Source organism: Antechinus flavipes, chromosome 6 (genome assembly GCF_016432865.1).
Source record: "Antechinus flavipes isolate AdamAnt ecotype Samford, QLD, Australia chromosome 6, AdamAnt_v2, whole genome shotgun sequence".
Classification (NCBI taxonomy): Eukaryota; Metazoa; Chordata; class Mammalia; order Dasyuromorphia; family Dasyuridae; genus Antechinus; species Antechinus flavipes.
The window spans coordinates 171,611,968-171,637,099 of record NC_067403.1 but is presented as its reverse complement, the minus strand read 5'-3'; the positions used below and the strand labels follow the sequence as shown (position 1 = coordinate 171,637,099).

General features: G+C 35.5%; 1 protein-coding gene across 2 annotated transcripts; it reads left to right on the top strand.

The window, feature by feature from the left end:
* The first annotated feature begins 3,159 nt into the window (after positions 1 to 3,159).
* On the top strand, positions 3,160 to 24,043 carry PLK4 (polo like kinase 4). 2 transcript variants are annotated; one of them, XM_051964023.1, is made up of 16 exons: positions 3,160 to 3,279; positions 3,994 to 4,089; positions 5,583 to 5,678; positions 5,776 to 5,890; positions 6,804 to 7,827; positions 9,534 to 9,628; positions 11,596 to 11,963; positions 14,852 to 14,956; positions 15,480 to 15,582; positions 17,368 to 17,517; positions 19,349 to 19,482; positions 19,578 to 19,669; positions 19,843 to 19,990; positions 20,842 to 20,982; positions 21,502 to 21,608; positions 23,449 to 24,043. In XM_051964023.1, exons 1-16 carry the CDS (start codon positions 3,250 to 3,252, stop codon positions 23,549 to 23,551), a joined length of 2,907 nt encoding a protein of 968 aa, XP_051819983.1. In that variant the 5' UTR covers positions 3,160 to 3,249; the 3' UTR covers positions 23,552 to 24,043. The 2 variants fall into 2 exon arrangements, with proteins under 2 accessions (XP_051819983.1, XP_051819982.1); XM_051964022.1 differs by lacking the exon at positions 3,160 to 3,279 and adding an exon at positions 3,664 to 3,790.
* The last annotated feature ends 1,089 nt before the right edge of the window (positions 24,044 to 25,132 follow it).

Here is a 25,132-nt window from a genome sequence, read left to right as displayed (position 1 = left end):
CGTAGGGATAAAACAGGGAGTATGGGGAAGAGCTAAACCAAGGAGAATTTTCAGGACCAGGATAGGGAATTTGCATTTTATCCCAAAAGCAATAGGGAAACACCCAAAGTTTCTGAGCTGGAGTCTTAACATCCATCCAGAAAAATCTAGACATCTGAGGTACTATACTAGGCACTGAGGGATTCTGCCCTCATAATCATATGTTCACCAATTCTAAGACCAAACTTGGGGCATCTTGCATCCAAAACCAGTGCTGTTTTTGCTATTCCTAGCTACCTGTTTTCAAATTTAAATTTCATGAATATTATGAAACATATGCTATGGACAGTCCTTGTGGGGAGTGATCTTGACAGAGGGGAAGGTCAATGAATATACTTTCCAAGGAGCACTGAAAAAATTTTTCCTTCAATGAAATAATCTTCAGAGGATCTATAGGTTGTGATTCATTCAGGTAGTATCAATAACTGCTAGTATTTTCAGATCTGAAAACAAAACCTTCCATGTAAAAAAAATTTAAAGGAAAGAAAAAAATAGTTCAGGAAAACCTGGATTCAGACCCTGATACATGGTAAAAGTTCCATAAAAATAAGTATCTCTAGACTAAAAGGCAATAAGTATGAACTGAAATTTATTAATAACTAGACATCTTGAACAACTATTTAAGAGCCCACCCTGTGTCAGACACTAAAAATGCATGGACATATTCAAAGTTCTCAACCTCAAGAAATTTATCAGGCAAAGTAGGTGGATTCTAGCAGCTGGGGATCTGGGAAAGGAGTAAGGGTGGGCCAAGTTTGGGCATAAAAGGGGGAATGGTGACTAATAAGGAAAAGCAAAGCCAGCTCTGACCTTCAGCAGATCATTTGTGTCCTCTGGAAAAATAGTGAGCTTACTGTAAAATGACAGCTCTAGTTCCAAATCCTATAATCCTAAAGCCATTTATATGGTGGCCTAAAGCCACCATATAAATTTGAAGACATTAAATCCAAGAAATTGTAGATGTGCTGAAGCACAATCTAATAATGAAAGGCAAACTTAAGGGTACTGGCTGTTGCACACCTTTTTCTTGAAATACTCCCTGCATACCTACTTTTCTTAGCAATTTAATGCCTTTAAAAATTTTTATCTTTGCCAATTTTATTGCCTGAAGCAAGTTCAAATAGTCCTGTGAAATGTATTAGGCAAAGAACCTGACAAGTCACTTAATCCTTAAGTCCCAAGGCTACTCTCTAAAACTTATTAGTTCTTCTCCAACTATCTGGAGAGCAATTTGGAACTAAGCCCAAAGGGTTATCAAACTCTGAATACCTTTTGACCCAGCAGTGTCTCTACTGGGCTTATGTCCCAAAGAGATGTTAAAGGAGGGAAAGGGACTCACATGTGCAAAAATGTATTTGGCAGCCCTTTTTGTAATGGCAAGAAACTGGAAATTGAATGGATGCCCATCAATTGGAGAATGGCTGAATAAATTGTGGTATATGGATGTTACAGAATATTATTCTGTAAGAAATGATTAGCAGGATTTCAGAGAGGCCTGGAGAAATTTACTTGAACCTGATGCTAAGTGAAGTTAGTGGAAGAGAACATTGTACACAGCAACAGCAAGATTATGTAATGATCCCTTGTGATGGATGATCAAGTTTTTTCAACAATGAGCTGATTCAAGCCAATTCCAATAGACTTGTGATGGGAGATGACCACCAACATCCAGAGAGAGGATTATGGGGACTGAATTTTGGATTACAACATAGTATTTTCACTTTTTAATTTGCTTTTTGATCTGCTTTTTCTTGTGCAGCATGATGTGCAAATATGTATAGAACTGCACATTTAATCTATGTTGGATTGCTGTCTAGGGGAGGGAAAAATTTGAAACACAAGGTTTTGCAAGTATTTTGAAAATAATGCATTGAAAAAAAAATTTTGTTTCTTCAACTTATGAGTCAATTTCCAAGCATTTCTTAGGTTCCTACTATATGGATCCCTCAAGAAGCTTATGCTTTATAGAATAGACCAATATCATTAACAAAGAGCCTTTATTGAGGGCTTACGTTCTGAGCTACAGGGATAAGAAAGGCAAAACCAACTCACCAACCCTAGACGCCAAAGAGTTCGTCTAAAGAGAGAGACCCTGCGAAACAACTAGGTCCATTCAACTTGCATCCCGTGAAAACAGGAAAGGCCTCTCCTGCCGAAAGTGGGATTTGAGTTGAGTCTTGAACTTTAGATGTCTGCAGGTTCTGTTAAGACTCTAAGGTCCAGGAGGGCAGGCTCTTTTTGTATATTCAGAGCCTCGGGCGGTGCCCGACACACAGTAAGGGTTTTATGTTTATTGAATGACTTAACTGAATGGTTGAGGAGGGAAACCTCTACAGAATGGCCAGAGGGAGCAACAAGGTAAACGTACTGCTGAAAAGGGAATTTAAGGGGCAGAGGCAACGGCGTGCTAAGTGGCTAGGTAAGTTTTGGACACGTGGAGCTGAAAACGCTAAGGGAGCCAGGCCTTTCCACTGCTCGGAGAGGTTTTGTGTGTTTGAGTTCGCTGCCATGTTACCCCTGACCCTGACCAGTGTGACCTCAAGCACGGACCCCATGTAATTCTGGGGCTCAGTTTCCCCCTCCGTAAATGTGAAGGGAGCAAGGAATAATCAGAAAACTTATAAAATTAAGCACGTCTTACGTGCCAAGCACTCAAAGGCCCTTGAGGAACTTTCCAGTCCCACAAGTCGGGTCAATTGATCCATGAACAAATTAGGAGCCTACCGCGTGCCAGGGATTGGGCTAAGTGCTGGAAGACAGAGTGGCAGTCTGTACCCTCATGTGAATTGACAATCTAAAGGAGACTCCTCTGCTGGAATCCAGTGAGGTGCTTCGCCGAGGGTTACCCAGATCACTCCCGCATTCGGGGTCACAGAAGCAACGCGCCGAAAGCAGCAAGGGGGAGGCAGCGAGACTCCAAGCGCATGCGCATTCCGGTTCTTCCACCCGGGCACACCCCGCGTGCGCATACGTCGGCACGTACGCCCAGCCTCAACGGGCGGAATTTTTCAAAATGGTTCTGAGTTTGTACCGCCCAGCTCCAGGCAGGACCTCGGAGGTGGCTGTGCCGCCGCCGCCGCCGCCGCGCGGGGCGGCGGCTTAGATAGCCGAGCCTGATGGGCGCCGAAGGCGGCCGGCTGCCTGAAGCGCCGCTTCCGAGGGACTGCGGGAAGGAGCGAGCCCGACTAACGGCAGTGACAGCCCAGAAACATGGCGGCTTACATCGGAGAGAAGATAGAGGTGAGAGCTTTGGAAAGGGAGAATTCGAAAGAGCCGGGCGGACAGAGTCCGAGGGCCTGGGTAGACCCGAGGACTGGCGCAGGGAGGGTTCAGTTAAGTGAGGCAGAGGGAGGCTTCAGGCGAGACCACTTCGGAGGAGATAGGGGGAGCACGGATCATTCCACTTTCATGGAGGCGGGAGATTACGTGGACCGGACCACCTGACGGGGGGGGCGGGTCTTATGTGGACCAGACCAGTTCAGGAGCGCGGGGTGGGCCAGCGGGGCGCTCTTAGTCTCCCGGGACTTCCGCCCCTGCTCCCGCCGCCGCTGCCGCCCTGGGATGAGTTTAGACTACGGGGCCCCCGCCCCCGTCCCTAGGGATGGCGGTTTCCTGGGCGGCAGCGGCGGCGGGAGCTGGGGCCCGGGCCCTTGGTCCGCCGCGGGGGGCGAAGGGTGCTTAGTCTTCAGTCGAAGGCTCCCCAGCATTACGCGGCACCATGCCCTGTCCCCGGGATGCCTCCGCCATCGAGGTGAGCCCCCATCGCGTCGGATTAAGACTCCCTGAAATACTTTCCCTTTCCCTCCTATCATCCGTGTTTAAGCCCCTGAGCCCCTTTCCCTCTACAGATTTTCTCCCCTCGACTCCAGGAGACCGTCCTTTTAACCCGACACCTCCAGAGAAGCTTCCTTCTCCCTTTGTAGACAAACTCTAATTGTTCGTCTAATTTTTAAGGATTTCAGAGTTGGAAACCTCCTTGGAAAGGGGTCTTTTGCTGGTGTCTACAGAGCGGAGTCCATTCACACAGGTCTAGAAGTGGCGATCAAAATGGTAAGTGCTGGCACACTTGGTAAATGGTTAGACTTGGCACAGAGGAAGGAGTATATAAACTTGATTTGTGTAAAAAAGAATTTTTTTTAATTCTGTGTGCATGTAGAAGTAGCTCTTATATGGACAAAGATATTTTTTGTTTTAAGGACCTAATTTCTAATTTTTACTATTCTTTACTAACAATTATGATGTTTCCATATCCAAAGACCAGAATAAAGATAAGAGGGCTGTATGTGAAACTGTGAATCTCTATTAGCTCCTATATTAATTGCTATTTTAAGTTATTTAAAATTTAACATGGTACTACCAATTCTTCCTTGTTTATGTCCTCTTTTTTTCCCCCCTCTGAGGCAATTGGGGTTAAATGACTTGTCCAGGGTCATATAGCTAGGAAGTATCTGAGGCCACATTTGAACTCGGGTCCTTCTGATTTCAGGGCTGGAACTCTATCGACTGGGCCACCTATCTGCCCCCATCTATGTCCTTTTTTAAACTTCTTTCTGCTGTCTTTGGTATTTCCAGTGTTTCATTGACATATTTTACAATATATAATTCGTAGGACCTATTTTTTTTTTAAGTGTCCACTTGTTTACAATAATGTGTTGGATCTGATAACATAGAATAATATAGGACTTTAGCCTGAAGGGACTTTACAGATTATCTAATCCAGCACTTGCATTATATAGATGAAGATACTGAGGCCAAAGAAATTAAGTGACTTTTTTCATTATGGTGAAACAAGTAAAAAATTGAAGAACTGGGATTGAAATTCAGGTCACTGATTTCAAATCTGGTACTCTTTCTACTATACTCTTCTGCTAAAAATTAGTCTAAAATAGTGAACAAGAAATATATATATCAAATCTGGAATCATCTTTTTCCTAAATGAAAGTGAGGGATTTTTGTTTTCTTTTTACATCTTTAGTGGGTTTAGAATTCTTGTTTGAAGGATAGTTTTTGTGGGTCAAGGATGAGAAAAGCAGCTGGTTAAATTAAGCTCATAAAAGGTAGAGCTAGAACACAGGCAAAAATCTAAAGTAATGAAAAACCTATTTTAAAAAAACCAACTTATTTTAATCTAAAATGTTATTTCCCTTATTTTAACCTGATAACTGTAAATTTAAAACTGACTTGCCTGAACTTAACCTTTCAGTGACTTATAGCTAATATAATGTTATTGAGTCGTTTTCAGCCATGTCCAACTCCTTATGACTTCATTTGAGGTTCTCTTGACAAAGATACTGGAGTGATTTGTCATTTCCTTCTCTAGCTCATTTTACAGATGAAAAAACTGAGTTAAACAGTTTAAATGACTTGCCCAGGGTCACATGGCTAATAAGGATCTGAAATCAGATTTGAACTCAAGAAGATAAGTCTTCCTGACTCCAATCACTGCAGTGCTATTAACAGAATATTTCATTTTTAAAGTAGCAATTTTTACTGACAGTGTAAAACTTATATTTAACATTGTCATTTATTAAAACTTTTTTTAGATTGATAAAAAGGCTATGCACAAAGCTGGAATGGTCCAGAGAGTCCAGAATGAAGTGAAGATACACTGTCAACTGAAACATCCTTCTATTCTGGAGGTGAGAGGATGCCAGAATGAAGGTAGTAATTCCCAGTGAGGTTATATTTCTTCCAGGAATAATTTATTAGCTTATCTTTCTGTTTTCTGTATTTCAGCTTTATAACTATTTTGAAGATAGCAATTACGTGTATCTGGTATTAGAAATATGTCACAATGGAGAAATGAATAGATATCTGAAAAATAAAATGAAACCTTTCTCTGAAAGTGAAGGTATGTTTTCATAAAATTGAATGTAATGTAGCACAACTAATTTTTGGTATTATTATTAAGACAGAATAATTTTATATATGTGTTTTGTTTTGAGACAATAGTTATATTCCAGTACATCTTCTTTAAGAATATATATTCCCTGAGAAAGTTTCATCATAGAAAGAAGGGAAATATTAAAGTAACTTTTCATAAAGACTAATATATGTTTTAACTGATCTTGAGTTTATTTTTGCAAAAGTCATGATAATAAAACAATCTCATTTTCTTGTTTGGATCAGTAAAAGGACTTTTTAGAGGGCTTTATTGTCTTAAAAAGACTATGTTCTTTAAGAAATATTCTAAACCAGTTAGATAAGATGGAATGATGTGTTTCATGGTCCATTAGTGAAAGCCATAATAGTACCTGGTTTAGTGCTTAAAGTACTCTCTCACTGTGATCTGTCATGCAGGTTGAGGTAGGAAAATGTAGAAAATGTTCCCTGATTATATCATGTGAAGGTAATCCTCATCACAACTTTTTTAAAATCTGCTATGCTTTAAGGCATATATTCATAATGTCATTTGAGCCCCAGAATGCACTAAAGTAGGATAGATATTATTTTCATAAGGAACTGGTTTAAGGACACATGGCTAATAAATAGGAAAGTTGGAAGTAAAATTCATATTTTGTGATTTCCATCACAAAACGGCAGCCCTTAAGAAGGAACAATTGATTTTTTGATCTCATAATTCCCTCTCATTTCTTGAAGCCATTTGGGACAAAGTAGTAGTATTTATGTTTGTGTAATATCGTTAGCAGTGACAAAGCTGTAATCCTGTGTTGTACGCTAGTATTATTGTAGTACTATTTTACTGTACTATTATGTAAATAGGGATTTTTCTGACAATGACTGTTTTCTGTGTTTCTGAATAGCTCGACAGTTCATGCACCAGATCACCACAGGAATGTTGTATCTTCATTCTCATGGTATATTACATCGGGACCTCACACTTTCCAATCTCTTACTGACACGTAATATGAATATCAAGATTGCTGATTTTGGTCTAGCAACTCAATTGAAAATGCCTAATGAAAAACATTATACATTATGTGGAACTCCTAATTATATTTCACCAGAAGTTGCCACAAGAAGTGCACATGGACTTGAATCTGATGTTTGGTCCCTAGGGTGTATGTTTTATACATTACTTATTGGTAGACCACCTTTTGACACCAACACAGTCAAAAACACATTAAATAAAGTGGTTTTGGCAGATTATGAAATGCCAACCTTTTTGTCATTAGAGGCCAAGGACCTTATTCATCAGTTGCTTCGTAGAAATCCAGCAGAGCGTTTAAGTCTGTCATCAGTGTTGGATCATCCTTTTATGTGTCGAAGTTCTTCAGTGAAAATTAAAGATTTGGGAACTGTGGAAGATTCCATAGATAGTGGACATGCTACCATTTCTACAGCACTTACCGGTTCTTCCAGTGCCAGTATAAGTGGTTGTTTACCAGACAAGAAAAGACTGTTGTTTGGTCAGCCACTTCCAAATAAAATGACTATATTTCCAAAGACTAAGAATGTGAGTAATTTTTCATCTGGTGATGGAAGTAGTTTTTATCCTCAATGGGGAATTCAGGGACAAGAGACCAATCATAGTGGCCGAGGAAGACTGCTACAAGATGCTGAAGAAAGGCCACATTCTCGATACTTACGCAGAGCCCATTCTTCTGATCGATCGGGTGTTTCTAGTGGTCATTCTCAAGCCAAACCACCTGCTGTGGAACGCTGTCATTCAGCAGATATCCTCTCAAAGCCCAACAGAAGAGGATGGCCTGAAAATGAGGAGAGGTTTTCACCTACAGACAGCAATGCCAATATGTTTCAAGTATTTAAAGAAAATACTTCAAATATTACTGGTTCTTTTGAAAGACCTGATAAAGATCAAGCACAGTAAGATTATTCTTTCAACTCTTTTGTAATTATTATACAATAATTCCTTTTCAACAAGCTTATGTTAAATCTGTCTATTCTGACATCAAAAATACAAAAACAAAAATCATAGCTGCCTCTTCCTTCAGGAGCTTATATTCTATTGGAGGGTGGGAATTGCATAGCATGTAGACTGATAATTAAAGATAAAATACACATGAAATCAATACTTATTTTGAGGCGATGGGAAGCACTAAGAAATGGTCTGAAAAGCCATGTATAGCTCTTGGTGACACTTGAAGTAGATCTTCAGTGGATCCACCAGATTGTAAGAAGTCATTTACAGAGAAACTTGCCTGTTCCTACTGAATGTGGGTGCCTTTTTTCTGAAATTATCTCCAATTTATCCTGTATATATCTGGTTTTTATGTTACCGGTTTGTCTATTGTCTCCCCCAATTAGAAAATGAACTTATTGTGGACAGATGTTGTTTTTGTAGTGGGGTACCTAACAAATAACAGGCTGTTAATACAATTGTTGGCTGGACATGAGACAAAAATGAGGAGGAAAAGTATTTCAAGAATTAGGGGAAAGCCCATAAAAGCATAGAAGTAAAAGATGGAATGTCGTGTAGGGGGACATTTTTTGCTGGAAGGTAGAGTTCATGAGGGAAAATATTTTGTGAGTGACTTGGAAAGAGAGATTGAATCCAGATTGTGAAGAACTTTAAATTCCAAACAGAGAAGATTGTATTTGTCTTAGCGATAGAAAGAAATCACAGTCACATGTTCAGATTCTTGCTTTAGGAATATCATTTTGGTAGCATAAAAGGAGAATAGAGCAAACAGATAAATACATAGTAAGAATTTCCCCAAATGTAGTGGCTATGTCACTGAAGAAGGGATAGACGCAAAAGATTTTATGGCATTAAAAGTAATAGGATGTGATAATTAAGTATGTAGGGGGCGGATTGAAAGGGAAGAATGATTACAAAATTGACAACCTGGGTGACTGAAAAAATGATACTCAATTTGACCGAAGTTAGGAATCAGGAAGAGGGGGAGGGCTTTATGGGGAAAAATAACAAGTTCCATTTTGGATGTGTAGAATGAGATTTTAGTGGAACATCCATGCTTTTGGGAGGTGAGCAGTTCATGGAGAGAGGAATAGTAGCTCAGACAAGAAGCTGCCTGATCCCTTAAGTTCCTCAGGTTAATGAGTTCCTTTATTCTCCATTCATTCCTTGGTGTCACAGGGAAAAAAAAGAAAAGACACCAAAATAACCTTGTTTTTTGAATTTGTGCCTCCTACCAAAGGTCTTTCTGCTCCAATTCTTAGTGTTTTTTACTTCCTTACATTATTATTTACTAAATATTCACATTCTTAACTTTGTTAGAATTTTTTGACATGCAAGAAAAACTATTTTTAGTCTTATTTTTGTATCCTTTTCTTTATTGAGAATCAATATAATTTCAAAAATATACTTTTCCTGATTCCTTGTGGTTATTAATGTCTCTTGTTCCCTTTAGTAAACTATAAACTCACTGAAGGGTGGGTTCTGTTGCAATTTGTTCTTCACTTTCCCAATGCCTCACATTACACATAAAATAAGTGCTTGTTGAAATGAAGAAAAATACTTTCTTTTGTGCAGATATTTTTCTTTCAAATGAAAACATTTTAATGTTAATTTTTGCTGAATTATGAAACATTGTTTTATTCCACTCTAGTCCTCTCCATCCAGGAAAATCTACTTTTCCACTTTCAGAGCAGACATCTCAATCTGAAACAGTTCAGCAATGGTTTGGAAACTTGCAAGCAAATGGTAAATATTTGTGGAATATTTTCATTAGCAGAATGATGACTTATAATCATAAAACTGAATTGGGAGGGACCAGAATTAATCTAACCCAACCCATGCCTCATAGAACACTATTCTCTAGCATTCCTGATAGCCCTCCATTCAGCCTCTGCTTTATTGTCTCCCATAAAGATGAACTCACTGCCTGCCATTCCACTTTGGAGCAGCTCTGATTATTAGAAAAATTTACCTTATTGGAAGTAAAGTAGCCTCTCTCTACCATGGTCCCATTAATTCTAATTCTGCCCTCAGGAATTAAGCAAGTTTACTTAGTATATGCTCTCTTTCACCTGATAGTCCTTCAAGTATTTTTTCTCCCAAAGTTTTTTTCCTCTTCAGTTGAATACTATCCATTTTCTTTGGCCAGTTAATAATGTAGGGCATCATCTCTAACCCCATCATCATCTGACCAGTATCTTTCCCAAGATCTGGCAATTACAGTGCATACCAGCATTGCATATTATCTAAGCAGGACAAATCTCAGCAGAACTATCTTCTCCCTATTTTGGACACTGGTTCTCTAGATGCAGCCTAAGATTACCTTTTTTGGCCAACTGTGACTCACATTGAACTTGGAACTCATTAAAGTTCCCAAAACTCTTGATGTGAAATGTTGTCTTGCTAACCCTGCCTTGCCTTGTATTTGGGGGTGAGAGTATATGTAGTAAGACTATACTTGGAACCCCCAAAATTGTTAGCATCCCAGTTCCACTATTTAGCAGCATTTCAACTTTGGAGAAGTAACTTGTCCTCCCTAAATCTTAACTTCCTCTTATGTAAAATGAGTTGGACTAGACTTCTAAGGTCTCTTCCAACTCTAATGTTCTATTTTTTTAGTCTAATGAACCAATAGAAAGGGAATTTAAAGACAGGAGGATACAGCTCAAACCTTATAGCCAGGATGTTGTGTGAAGAAAACAATTGCAGATACCTAATGGAAGTGGATACCAAGGCAGGATAGGTAAGGCAGGGCATAGAGGGAAAATCTACATGGTAAATGGCAAGAATTGGGAATAAAAGAGTGCTAAGATGTGTCCCTTTTTTTGCCCCTACATATGGAAGGAGATTGATTCTATTACTTATATGGTCCCCAATTAACTTATATTTTTCAAGTAGATATAACCATCTTAATCCCCAGATGGTACAACTGTACACTAAATAGCCATGGGTTCTGCTGTAATCTAACCATATATTTAAGCATCTGCTATTCAGTTATTAATGATTGAAAGGTAGCTGGGATGCTGAGTATTTTTTACTAGAGAAAGGGACAGATATCCAGAAGGGTGGGATGGGAAGAAATCTGATGACCTAGTGATTTAAAAAGAAGCAGAAGGAAAGAAAGAGATCTTGTTGGATATTATATTACCTGTTAGAGAGAAATACTATATAATGAGCATGTAATTTAAGTGGTGTTTTTTTTTTAAGCCATTCCTTTTCTTTATTTATAAATATACATATATATAAGTATCCCAAAAGGGAATTAATTTGTCCATGTGCAGCTGTTGGGGAGGGGAATGCAGATTTACATAATTGTTTGTGTAGCTATCATTTATCTTAGCCTTTTAAAATACAATTTTTATCAACATCATTTGAAATGGAAGAACAAAACATTCACTTTATTCAGTAGTAGTACAATTCTGCATTTTAAAACTACATTATTTAATCTGTTATTAAAAGAAAAGGGACGAGAAAAGCAATTTGCATATTTTTTTAAAATTCAGTGAAGGTTTTAAATAAATTTTGAAAGATTGATCCATATATGCCATGAGAGAAATACTCTAAGATCTACATAATTCAGAAATTATCACGTTCTTGTATAAGAATTATTTTTATTTTTAAAATTCCATTGATTGCCACATTTAACTCCCTACAGCATATACTGCACAGCTAAAACAGTTTTATTTTAACTTTCTGTATGTTTTTTTTCTAAGCCCAATTAAGAGAGCCCACTGCTCACATCAGCATTACCTCAGGCAGAAATGTCCAGGATTATCCAGATTTGCAGGACACAAGGAGAAATGCATGGACTGACAGGAAGACTAACAGGGATACAGATGCTTCTGACAGTGCCTGTTGTGTCAAACAGCCAAATGCCATGAAATGTATTCCTGCATATCGCCATGAACCTGAAACCATCCAGCCTGCAACTGTATTTGGCTCACATCCCCTTTCTGACCCAAGTAGGTCAAGGGGCAGGGAGCCCCCGATAGGCCATCAGAAGTGTACATTGAGAAGCATGACCTCTCCTTTGAATGCCCATCGGCTAAAGCCCATCCGGCAAAAAACGAAAAAAGCAGTGGTATGTTTGTTTTCCATGTTCTAAATTTGTTTCTATTGATTGGAAAAGCATGGTCAAAGACTGACACAATGTCTCATTGAACACATCACATAGTAAAGCTCAATGTTGATGATACTTTCTTACCTCTTTTTTCTTTTGCTGAGGCAGTCAGAATTAAGTGACTTGCCCAGGGTCACACAGCTAAGAAGTGTTAAATGTCTGAGGCCAGAATTGAACTCTCAGGTTACTTTATTACCTCTTGAAGATGTTTGTCTCTGATCACATGAAGGAGATATTTAATGAAATACCGGTTCTGTGTCTTGGGTTGTCAGCTGGTGATGGGAAATGTAAATGTAAAATTTTCAAATTCACTTCAAATGTCCTAATAATCATTGAGGACATAGAGATGACTATGATCACAGTGAACAGCTTCTGAAATACTAGCAATAATATGCTAGGTGTTAATATATTTTTTAAATCAAAAGAGCCATTTCATCTTTTAATATCAGATTTTGAGTTGAAGTTATTGTTAAATATCAATTTCATTTTCTAATTCATTCCCCCATAGAATCCTTCCTTCTATCAAAAAAAAAATAACAATAATTAAAGCAAACCACGGATCGTGTCCAACGAACATGTCTGTGGCAGCCTATACCTGGAGTTCATGTAGATGGTCACAGTGTTCCAATATCATGCAGTAGAAAGTATTGGATTTGGAATCAAAGGGCCTGAATTTTAATACTAGCTCTACATTTATGATTTATGTGACCTTGGGCAAATCACTTACTCTTCCTGAGCCAACTCAGTTTCCTCATCTGAAAAATTATAGAACTGCCAACAGAAGTTGCTCTAAATGAATGGTTTCTTAGGACTGTTCCAATTATAGATTGGTACTTCTATTAACCTTCTTATGAAGGTTTCAGAATCTGTTCTTTAGCATCAAGATTGGTCATTAGGGTTATCTGAATGCTGATGTCTTTTTAGTGGTCATTCTGTACATCATTGGTGTTGCTTTCTTTGTTCAGCATCAGTGTGTATATGTATGTGTGTGTGTGTGTGTGTGTGTATGTGTGTATAGCCTTTTATAAATGCCTTCAAATTTTTCATACTTGTCTTTTTCTTTAAAATTCTTGAAAAGTATTTCATGATGTTCACATAAAATAGAGATCGTAATAATGCCCACTTCCCAAAGTTGTAAGATTACTCTTAGCCCCATCCTTGGCACATAGGAAGTGCTATATAAATATTAGCTCTTACTATTATTATAAACGCTGGCTGCTACTATTATCATCATATCATAATATGCTTCACTAGTACTGAGTCAGTGGGCATTTACTTCATTTCTCTGCTCAAGAAGTATTGGTATGAACATTTTGCTAGAATGGTAGAAATGGAAACTTTTCTTCTTTCTTTAGCTTCCTTAGATTATTTACCAAAAAGTGCTGTTTCTGTGTCAGATTATGGACATTTTTGTCACCTTCATAATTACAAATTGATTTCCAGAAGAGGTGGATCAATTTTTAACTTCACTAACAGTATATTAATGCACTTTCTGTGGTTTCTTCAATGTTGACCATTTCAGTCTTTTATCATTGCCACTTTGCTTTGGTGTGATGTGAAGCTTCAGTTATTTTAATTTGTATTTTATTTTAATGATTTTGACTTTCCCCCCTTTATTTAGAGTGGTAACAATTTCATTTCTTTTGAAAATCATTCATATCTTTGGAGCACTTATCTATCTTTTGGGAGACTTGCACATTATTTTACTTTATTCCCTTCAGAAAAATAAACTGAAAAGTAAAATTTTCGAAATAAACTTTTCTTTTTAAAGTTTACAAGTAAATGGGAAATGAATGTGAACTATTTGAATTTTTGTTTTTCTTCCCGGGTTATTTTTACCTTCTGAATCCAATTCTCTCTGTGCAACAAGAGAACTGTTCAGTTCTGCAAACATATATTGTATCTAGGATATACTGCAACATATCTAACATATATAGGTCAGCTTGCCATCTAGGGGAGGGAGTAGAGGGAAGGAGGGGAAAAATTGGAACAGAAGCGAGTGCAAAGGATAATGTTGTAAAAAAAAAAAAAATTACCCTGGCATGGATTCTGTCAATATAAAGTTATTATAAAATAAAATATTTTTAAAAAAAAAAATTAAAAGAGAAAAAATATTTATATATGTATATAAATATATAAAAATACATATTTACAAAAAAAAAAGTTTACAAGTATGAAAAAGTATTGAGTAGGGGCAGCGAGGTGGCACAGTGGATGGAGTACCAGCCCTGAAGTCAGGAGAACCTGAATTCAGATTTGGCCTCAGACACTTAACACTTCCTAACTGTGTGACCTTGGGCAAGTCACTTAACCCTAGTTGCCTCAGCAAAAAAATAAAAATATTAAATATAAAAATTTAAACAAGTCATCTTAAATGAACTAAAACTTCATTCTGTAATTTTGGCTATTGCAATTCTAAATATTTTTTCTTTGCCTAATTAATAATATATGTCCAGAATTCACTTGTTTTTTTCTACTTCATCTTCTCATCTACCCTCTTTGTTTTCTGTTGCTTTGTTGGGCTTGCTATTCTTTTTTTTTTGGTTCTCTTTGCCCCACCTCTCCTTCTGTCATCTTTTTTCTCATGGGCTGTTTCACACCTGATGCAGTTGCTCATTCCTGCTGTCTCTTTTAAAAGTTGGTTCTCTAATGCATCCAGGCTAATGCAAAGAACAAGGAAGCAGCTACACATAGAAATGAGTCTAGAATTAATGTTGACGTCTTCCATGGTAAGATAAAGCTGGGGTTTAATTTCTCTTTTATGTACATTTCTCTTCTTCGTAACTTTGTAAAGTAGGCAAGGCACTCCCAATAAGCCATAAAGAAATGCTTTTGATTATTGTTTTTAGGTGAGTATACTTGATACAGAAGAAGTATGTGTGGAGCTGCTAAAGGAATTTGCCTCCCAAGAATATGTGAAAGAAGTTCTTCAAGTTTCCAGTGATGGAAATTCGGTAGCTTTATTTATTAAATAACTTAACCATTTAATCAGTTAAGAGGGGCGGGGGGAACACTTTTCAATAGAAAACTAGGGTATGTCTTAAACACTTCTCAGATTTCCTCACTTGATTTCTTCTGTAGGATCCTGAGGTTCCAGAAATATATTTATTTTATAATTTGATTAAATCTTTGTGATATATTTGAGTAAATTCTAAATTTGTCTTTATATATTGAATATGAAATTCGTAAAATTCAACAACTAAACTCTGAACAAACTCAGTGGATCAACAGACTCAGAGAATTGGATTTGTATGTTGTATCTGCTATAGTTACCCTTAAGCTATTGACTCTGTATTCAAAGATGGTTAATTGTGTAGGATTAACTGACTTATTTATTTTTATATAATTTATTGAATCGGTTTACAAATAAAAACACTTATTTGTAGTATTAGTAGGGAAAACTAATGGTTGTGTCAGTTTTATGGCCTTTAGAACATAAATAATCTCAACTGTGAAATTCTGATTTTATTTTCATAGATCACAATTTATTATCCAAATGATGGAAAAGGTTTCCCCCTTGATAATAGACCACTCCCTCCTCCCAAAGACATGATTAGGTATAACTTTGATTCTTTACCAGGTATGTTTTTTTTTTTTTCTAAAAGATCTTTGATGTATAGATATAGATTGTTTAATAAAGGAAAAATTTATAATAATAGTTGCTCACATTTATATAGTTCTTTATGGTTTATAAAGTACTTTTACTTAAATTATCTTATTAGATCATCATAATAGTTCTGTAACGTGGGTATGAGTGGTAATACCCCATTTTATAAGTGAGGGAGCAGGTTCAGGGAAATTCTATAAGTAGCCCCCAAGGTCTCACGGTTGTGCCTAGTGGAATTTGAACTTGGGTTTGTCAAGACTGCCAGGTTCAGGAAGCTTTCTGCTTATATAATGCTGGGGCAAGGAGGATGGAGGAGGAGAGGAGAGAGAGAGAAGGGGGAGGGGGAGAAGGGGGAGTGTGTATGTATATATAAAAGTACTATAGGCATAGCTAGGTGTCCCCTATCTAAGGATATATATAATATACCTATCTCACTTCTACTGTTGATGGTCATAAAAGGATTTTGTTGTTTTTTTCACTAATTTTCCAGTAATTAAAAATTTAATTCTAAAAGGAATGCATTCCACAAAAAGAAATTAACTTATTCAAATTCTTAATAGTTGTAATGATTAATCTTGGTTCTGGAGAAAAGATAATGAAACTTGTCTTCCTTTTCTTTATAAGGAGAAAAAGGGTATTACATACAATATCAACCAGGAATTGTGGTATTGGTTGATTATGCCTAACTTTTATTTTGTTATTAAGTTGAGTTCAATGCTGCAGAATAGTAAATCTGAAAATGACCAGCATAAAAATAAAAGGTTTCAAAAAAACTTATTTTTAAAACATATGTGGGCATATATACATACACATATTTGTAAAATAAGTTTTACATTTACAGTGATTATGCACACACATATTATGTTGTATGTGTCTCTGGCCAACTTTTATCATAACTAGGTCAAGTGATTTGAAGAAATTTGCCTCAATCAGTGTTTCTGATACTCAGTTTTTTTTTATGTGAAGATCACTTAACTATTTACTAATATTGGGCTCCCAATTTCAGTATTTGAATAATGTGCCTTTTCACTACTCAGTTATCAGATTTTATCAGAAAAGATTAGCTTCACGAAACTGACAAATAGCATTATTGAAAAAACTTGAAACTACACTTAAAGATCAGTTGGGAGAACTAGGGAATATTTAGCCCAAAAAAGAAAAGACTTGGGAACAGTGTTTGTTATCTGTTGGAAGGGATTAAGTCTATTTTCCTTGGTCCCAGAGAGCAGAGCTGAGATTTATGGGTGGAAGTTATAGAAAGGTATGTCAGTTCAGAGAAGGAATTTCTTAATAATTACAGCTGGTCCAGATGGAAGGGGATGTTGCCTTGATAGTAAGTTGATAGTAAGATATGCTGGTCATTGGAGGAGTAAAAGGAGGATCCTATTTTTAAAAAAAGAAAAGAAAAAGGAAAGAATCACAAAATGAATTGTTAAAATGATTCTCAGCTTAGTGCCTCCTTATTTGCAATATAAAAATTGATTTAAAAAATAAATCTTTAAACTTAAGTTCTTTAAAAAAATAGGAAAATTTTATAATACAGATTCCACTGTCAATTTATTAGCTGCTTTGGAATTTTAGTGTATTATGCAATATTTCAAAAAAATAGTGGAACTAGGAATATTTTGATAGAAAATAGCAGTTATGATTTTGAAATTACCAAGACTTTTGCAGGTGCTATTTTTAATTCCAATAATATTTCTCCCAGTAACCAACACACAATGTCAATATTTCTTTCTATTCCCTTTATCCCTGCAGAAAAATACTGGAGAAAGTATCAGTATGCTTCCAAATTTGTACAACTCGTAAGATCTAAAACACCTAAAATCACTTTTTTTTCAAAATATGCTAAATGCATTTTGATGGAGAATTCCCCTCATGCTGATTTTGAAGTTTGGTTTTATGATGGTAAGCATTAACTTTAAAGAAATACTATTGTTTCCTTCAAGGATTATACCTGTTTATTATATTATGAAATACAGTAGAATCCTATTTTACTTTACATACAGCTCATACTAAACATGTCTCAAGTCATGTATTAGTATTTATTGACACTTGAAATGTGTAAGGTAAATGAAGTTCTTTTTTTTTCTTTTGTTTGTGATATAAAAGTACAATTATTCCTTTCACGTCATGATTTTTCCCATTGCAGTTTCTATGTATCACAGGTTGGCATGAGAAATGAAATGGGAATTTGGAGGGAATTTTACAGACGCTTCAGACAATACTCAAAAGCCAATAGATGACACATAAAAAAGTTTAGAAACTCAGAAATGCATAAACTATATGTATATTGTATGATTTCGCAATAAGGTACTGTAAACACTCCATTAAAGGAAAAGAAAAGAATTCAGACTGCCATTCTGGTATTGAGAGAGCCAAAAGTTTTGATGTGGATTACAGGAGTGCTGTGCCCCTAACCCCCTCAATATGGAAGAGGTAGTCAAAGTAAGATGTTCTTAAAAAATACATTTTTTAATTTCCTTAACTTATATGTAAAAAGAATTGAGTCGGGGATCTTAACAGCTATTTTTCACAGACTAAGTCCATCATTTGAGATTCTGTTTTATAGACTAGAAACAGATCACTAGAAGACAGCAATGCTTAAAAAATAGTTTTATTGATCCATTGATGCAGATAGTAATTTGGGAGAGTTGATGGGCCTGAAAAATTGATCTTCTTGCCTCTTTTAGTGTGGCCATGGGCAACTATGTGTGTTCCCCAAATGAGAGATATCAAAGCTGCACAACTCCTGTAGAACTCAGTGCAACAGGAGTTAAATGAAAATGTAATTTAAAAATATTTAACAAAATAAGTAAAAAAAAAAAAAATACAGCACAGTATATATAATGTTAATTCATGGTTTGGGAAGTCAAGTAGATCTTTCTATTTGAATTTGATACCACTCTTGTAGACCCCACCTTCTTAAATTGTGGGACATACCCTATATGCGGTCTTGTAACTAAATGTGGGATTGTGAAATCAGTAAATGTTTGAATTATACAATTTTATGTATCTTTATATTCAGAATAGTGGTCTAGACTACTCTTTAAAATGAAGTTGCCATTCTAAAGGGAGTTTCCTCACTTGGAAGTATCCTAACAAAATAAATCACAGGTTCTGTCCCTAGACTTCCCCAGGATAATGAAGTTTTTAGACAACACAAACATGTTACCTTAATGGACTTGTATTGAAGAAGATTTCCTGTTTGGAAAACCTTGGCAGAATTTTTAATCCACTGGCATGGTTCTTGAGAACTCAAGTCTACCTGCACACTACCTTGGAACATCCAAATATGACTTGAGGAATCTCTCAAAAAAAAATAGATAGTAAGCTACAGAGGGCTTTAACAATTTGACCAGCAGGAAATAAATGCTGTATTTGCCTGGGGGTAAAATTGTATGTGATCTTTTTTTTTTTTTTTAATTTTTATTTAATAATTACTTTATATTGACAGAATCCATGCCAGGGTAATTTTTTTTTTTTACAACATTATCCTTTGCACTCGTTTCTGTTCCAATTTTTTTCCCCTCCCTCCCTTCACCCCCTCCCCTAGATGGCAAGCAGTCCTTTATATGTTGGATATGTTGCAGTATATCCTAGATACAATATATGTTTGCAGAACCGAACAGTTCTCTTGTTGCATAGGGAGAATTGGATTCAGAAGGGTATGTGATCTTTCAATGAAAAAATCTTGTAATTCTTTGTAAAGTAAGTTTTAAAAAGTTTATTCTTTTAGGAGCAAAAATACACAAAACAGAAGACTTAATGAATGTGATTGAAAAATCTGGGAAATCATATACTTTAAAAGGAGAAGCTGAAATTGAGAGCTTAAAAGAAGAAATAAAAATATATGTAGATCATGCTAATGAGGTACAAATCTATCTATCTATATATATATATACATTTTTATAGTCCCATTCTTAGCATTGGTGAAGTAATGACAAAAGTTGTTTGTTTTTAAACAGGGACATCGACTTTGCCTTGCACTGGAGTCTGTTATTTCAGTTGAAGAAACAAAAAGTGGAAGTGTTCCCTTCTTTCCTATAATTATTGGAAGGTATGTATAATTTTATAAAATGATGAGCACTCAATTTGATAAAAATGTTGAGTTAACTGAGCAAAAATGTCTATATCTCAGAAAAGTAACTGAAAGTTTAATTTTTCAGGTGAGCAATATGTTTTGGGAGGGAGGGGAAGCATTTATTTGGAAAACTTTTTTTTTCTTTTTAGAAAGCCAGGCAATCCTAGTTCCCCACAGCCTGTGACCCCTCCAAGTTGCGTGGATTCAAATTCTTCAGTGAAAGATTCAGCATTATTAAATAGGATGATGGTGAGCACCTCGGCATCTTCAAACCAGGCACCTAACATTAGTCCTTCAGTAAGTTGATGTATTTAATGTACAGTATAAGTACAAGTATGACATACTTATTGACAGTATATAGTCAATGTGGCTGATTATCTTATTGGCTACCATCAAGGCTGTGCTGAGACCAGTTCATATTGGTCACAAAAACTAGTTTTTGAGATATTTCCAGTGTGAGCATTTACACCTCAGAAATCCAAAGATATTGCAAATCAGAGCTTAATTTATTGTGTTGTTAATTTTTTACACTTAAGAAAAGTGTCTGAAAAATGGAAATAATGCAGATTAAACTTGTGTGCACAATTTTTTTTCCTGGAAAGCTAAGAATTTACTCAGCATATCATATGAAAATGGAATGACCATTTCTTTCTTACAAAAGACTTCTATTTTATAGCAAGAGATAATATTATATAACTTTGATACTGTTTTGTTTAAATATTTATTGGATAATTAGATCTGAAAGAAAAATATTAACATTACAACATTTCAAATTATTTGGTTTTCACTTAATTGGGTATGTGTGTGATGTATATACACACAGACACACAAATAATTATGCTTTTAAAAATCAAGTACATTTTTGTTTTATAAATGTAGATTTTCTGATAGATTTATTGAACATCGAATTTAAAATATTCACATATTTGCCCCTATGCCAAATGTTTAAGTCTTCTGGAATAAAAGTTATTAGTAATATATCTGACATGTCAAAACATACTATCAATTTGAAGAACTTATCCTGAAATAAAAATGTGGCATTTGAATGTCTTGTTCCTTGGTAATCATGCTTATCATGAACACACTATGCCATTTGCCACAGTTTCCAGTGGTCAGATAGCAATAGAAATCTTTTTACCTATTTTTAGATTGTCCCATGTGAAGGATATGCATTAACAGCAGCTGTGCATGAAACAGAAGGATCTTCTACTAGCCCAAAAGATTATCTTCCAAAATCAGCCCAAATTCTGAAGTCTATTTTTGTGAAAAATGTTGGTTGGGCTACACAGGTGAGCATTAGCCAATACAAAATTTATTTTTAAAATACTTCTTGATATTATAAATTTCTTTTTGGCTTTATATTATAATTATATACTTTACTGAAAAATACTTTTTCCCTCTAAAATTAAGTCTTTATGATATTTTCTTCATGAGAAATGATACATTTTTTAAAAAATAGAAATAGTTCAATGGTTTTTGTTCTTAAATAACACATGGAATATTAAGTATAAAAGAAGAGGATGAAAAAGAGGACTTTTCCCTACCATTTTCATTCTTCTAGAATTCTAAGAAACCTAGATATTGATTAGTCTTTGACTTTGACTTTCTAAAATTTAAAGTGCCCCAGTTTGGGAGTTTTAAAGGAGTAAACCTTTTAAGAGACAGGAACACTCAGAACCTTTGTTGGTTTTCTCTTGGGGTACTGTTTTTTTTTCTGCTATATTCCTATACTATTATACTCCTAGACACCATTATCAGAGATGGATGGTCTTGTGTACTGAATAATACTAAACATATGTTGTTCCTAGTTAAGCAGTGGAATTGTGTGGGTTAAATTTAATGATGGATCCCAGTTGGTGGTTCAGGCTGGAGTGCATTCCATCACTTACACATCACCAAATGGCCAGACAACTAGGTGAGTCATTTGAGTTTCTGCTAATTTCTAGGTTTTTTTTAATGTTTTCTATACCCCCTTACATTGAATAAAATTGTCATTTTAATTTTGATAGCATGTCATTCACTAAGAAATTCTACATCAGTATAATGTTGCCTTTTCTCATTTTATATATATTATCCCAAAATTGATGCAATGAGATGGCTTTTCTGCTCATTATTTTGGTTTGTGGGGTTTGTTTTGTCTTGTTTTCTGTTGTGCTACTTCTATATGTCCTTGAATATACAACTGTGTACCAATAATTGATAGGCCAGGTTTAAAATTTTATACTTGAGAGGCTGAAAATAAAATTGAGACATAACTCTTTCATTTAGGAGTTGACTTGATTGCTAATATTGTAACTCTTTAGTCAAGCATAAAGATTTAGATAAATGTGCTCTTTTCCATGAGAGAAAGTAATTAAAAGGACTTAAATTGTTTCCATCTTTGTTGGAGTTCTACCCATTACATTTGAGAATATAGAAATTGCAGAAAACAATCTGTTCCTTTTTTCATGTCTCAAATTGTATTGTTAAATAGAAGAAAATTGTATTTTGGTGGTAAGCAAATTTGTACTTTGTAAGTCATCATTAATAGAAAATAATTGCGAGATTTTTTACTGAATGACAAATAAGAAGCAATACCTCATTAGCTAATTAGTCCATTACATATATTTGGAGATATTGGTAACCCTAGAGGGAGGCAATCATATAAGCCTATGAGTCTTTCTGGATGATTAGTACATGTGTGGCATCTTATATTTTCTGGTGCTATAATCACATTTTTAACCCAAAATCTGTGGGATTTTAATTGTTTGTTCAATTAAGATCTGCCTTCTCCTGCATTCCTAACTCTGTAGCCTATACTCCTGACTCTCACCCCATTTGAGAACATGAGAAATACAAAACTCATCACAAACATGTATAGCCAATCAAAACACATTCATTGTGTATCATGAGCCTTTTCCAGAGCTCCTCTCAGGAGGGGAGAGTAACCTGTTTTCTTTGAAATCCTTCTGGGTCATTACGCTGATAAGAGGTCAGCACAATAGTATTCCATCACATTTTTGTTGAACCATACTTGTAAAAGATCTGTGGCTTGGGGAATGAGAGAATTTCTAGATTTTGTTATACAGGTGTATGTATTATACATATGCATATGTGATATTAGCTTCCCTTTCTAGGAAACTTTTAAGTGAATTTTAGCGAAATACATAAATCCTGATACCACAGAAAAATTGGATTTAACAATTTGTAATTACAGAATTTTGTAGAAGAAAAAAGATATTCAATCTATTTTTTGAAACAGCAAAAATTCTTTAAGATTTTTTCCCTCCTTAGTAAACAGCACTAAAGTCCTGTTGCAGTATCTCCTCATGATTTAGAGATGACCTCAGTTTCTCAAAAGAAGTTTTAACAGATTCGTTCAAACTAAATAGGACTCATGGATGAGAATGTGTATGTTCTAGCCTTGATACATTTATAAGGATTCACAATTCCTAGATTATGTTTGAGAAAAAGTTATTGTGTTCTGTGTTGGTCAAAGGAAGACCTATGCTGAGGAAAGAATAGAACTTTGAAATATCACTTAAATGTATCAGGTCAATAGAAAAAGAAAACAAAAAACAGAAACATGACTGATGGGGGTACTCTATTCTGTTTTACTGTATAAAATTGGTTTTTGTTTTTTAATCAATGTATCCTATAATGACCTTTTATAATAGAATTATGACAAAAATATGATGGTTTTCAGTATGTGGTATAATTGTAGTAATCGAACTGAGATAATGACATCTTTTCTTCAACTTTCTTACCTTACCTAGGTATGGGGAAAATGAAAAATTACCAGAATTCATCAAAGAGAAATTACAGTGTCTGTCTTCCATCCTGTTGATGTTTGCTAATCCAGCTTCTGGTTCCCACTGATTAAAAGAGTTCTTTTGGATGACATATATTAAATAAATGAGTTTTTGTTGGCTTGAAAGGAAGTGCTTTTATTCATGTTAGTACAGCTGTTCCAGAAGACCTTTTCTGAAGAGGATTTTAATATGACTGCAATACATGTATTTTAATAAGGCTGCAAAGTCAGAAGGCAACGTATACATTTCTTAGGCAATTCCCTGATGCCTTCACCATTTATGTCTCTATATTTATGTGTGTATTGTGAAGTGGAAGTATATATAGTGTATGTGTGGTGGGTGGGTGCTTCTTTGCTTTTATTGTTTTTTCAGGCATGTTGGGAATCATGGAAAATGTAGTTTTAAAGATTTTTAAACATGTACATAATCTGTATATATGTTACAACTAATGTAAATTTGTATAGCTTTATTTTTGTAGCGCCAAGTCTCTAATGAAACATTCCTACAAAAGCATTTTGTTTTTAAAAAAGAAAAACAAATAAATGCAGTGTTAAGAACACTCTAGCCCTGATTCATTTAATTTGACATGTCAAAAAAAAATAACTAGGTTATTGTAATTTTCTTGTAGGCATTTAAAGTAAAGTGATTTGTACATTTTTTTTAAACCCATGTCTATAAAGCAGTATATTTTAATGATGGTTTTATGTGTATTTTCTTTTTTAAAGAATTTTATAGACTACATGAAAATAACTATGAAAATAGAAAAACAAAAGCTGTTTAGAATACTGTTCTTTGCACTTTTTTTTCTTAGTAAAAAGAGAAGAAAACGATTCTCTTAGTCTCCTGAGGGACTAGAGGAATGATGTTGCCTTAACAGGAAGAGGGAAGGGAGGAGGAGGAAAGATAATGAGTTCCACTTTGTTGTTATTCTCAATAACATCTCAAATCATTTGTGGAACTCAATTGGAAGAGTAGAATTTAGAATTGCTTCCTGCTATAAAAATTTGTAAAGTTCTGAATTCTGTGTGTTTAATAGGAACAATGTTCTATTTCTCCTGATTGCCTGACAGTTACCTCCGTTCTGAAACTACTTTGCCTTTTCCTGAAGTGTACCCTCTGAACCTCTCTCATTTTCAAATCCCATTTTCTTTGTGAAGCTTTCTCCAACTATCATACCCCAGATATGACTCTTCTTATTAATCTTCTCTGTTAGCTTAATATACCAAGTAGAAGATAAACACCTTGAGTTTATTCCTTTGAGTCTTCTCATTGTCGTTTCATCTCTGGGTATACACATTACTCTCCAAGACAAGGATGGGGAGGGGACCTCATTGGGCAGTACTTTCCTGGAAAGGCTCACATAGGATGAAAAAAAAAATCACTAAAATGACAAAAATAGAATTCCAAAAAGGAATAGAATTTAAATTGGGTAGGAACTTAAATTTGGGAAATCAGTCACACCTGGTCTGTTTTTGATAGGACTATGTTAAGGACCACACCTAAGTGCGAAAGCCCCCACAGCTGTGAATCATAACATACTTGAAGGCATTGCAAGGACATAAGGAATTAACAGGACTAAACTCCTGATTGTTTGAGAAGTAAATCTGAAAATATATAATGAAATCAGCCTAATAGAGCTGATAATTTT

Excerpts from the sequence above, each read along its gene's own strand:
- PLK4 (XM_051964022.1), top strand. The coding sequence starts at position 3,758 with ATGCCCTGTCCCCGGGATGCCTCCGCCATCGAG. Across the intron at positions 17,518-19,348 it reads TGAAGTTTGGTTTTATGATG|GAGCAAAAATACACAAAACA; the intron begins GTAAGCATTAAC and ends TTATTCTTTTAG. Across the intron at positions 20,983-21,501 it reads ATGTTGGTTGGGCTACACAG|TTAAGCAGTGGAATTGTGTG; the intron begins GTGAGCATTAGC and ends TGTTGTTCCTAG.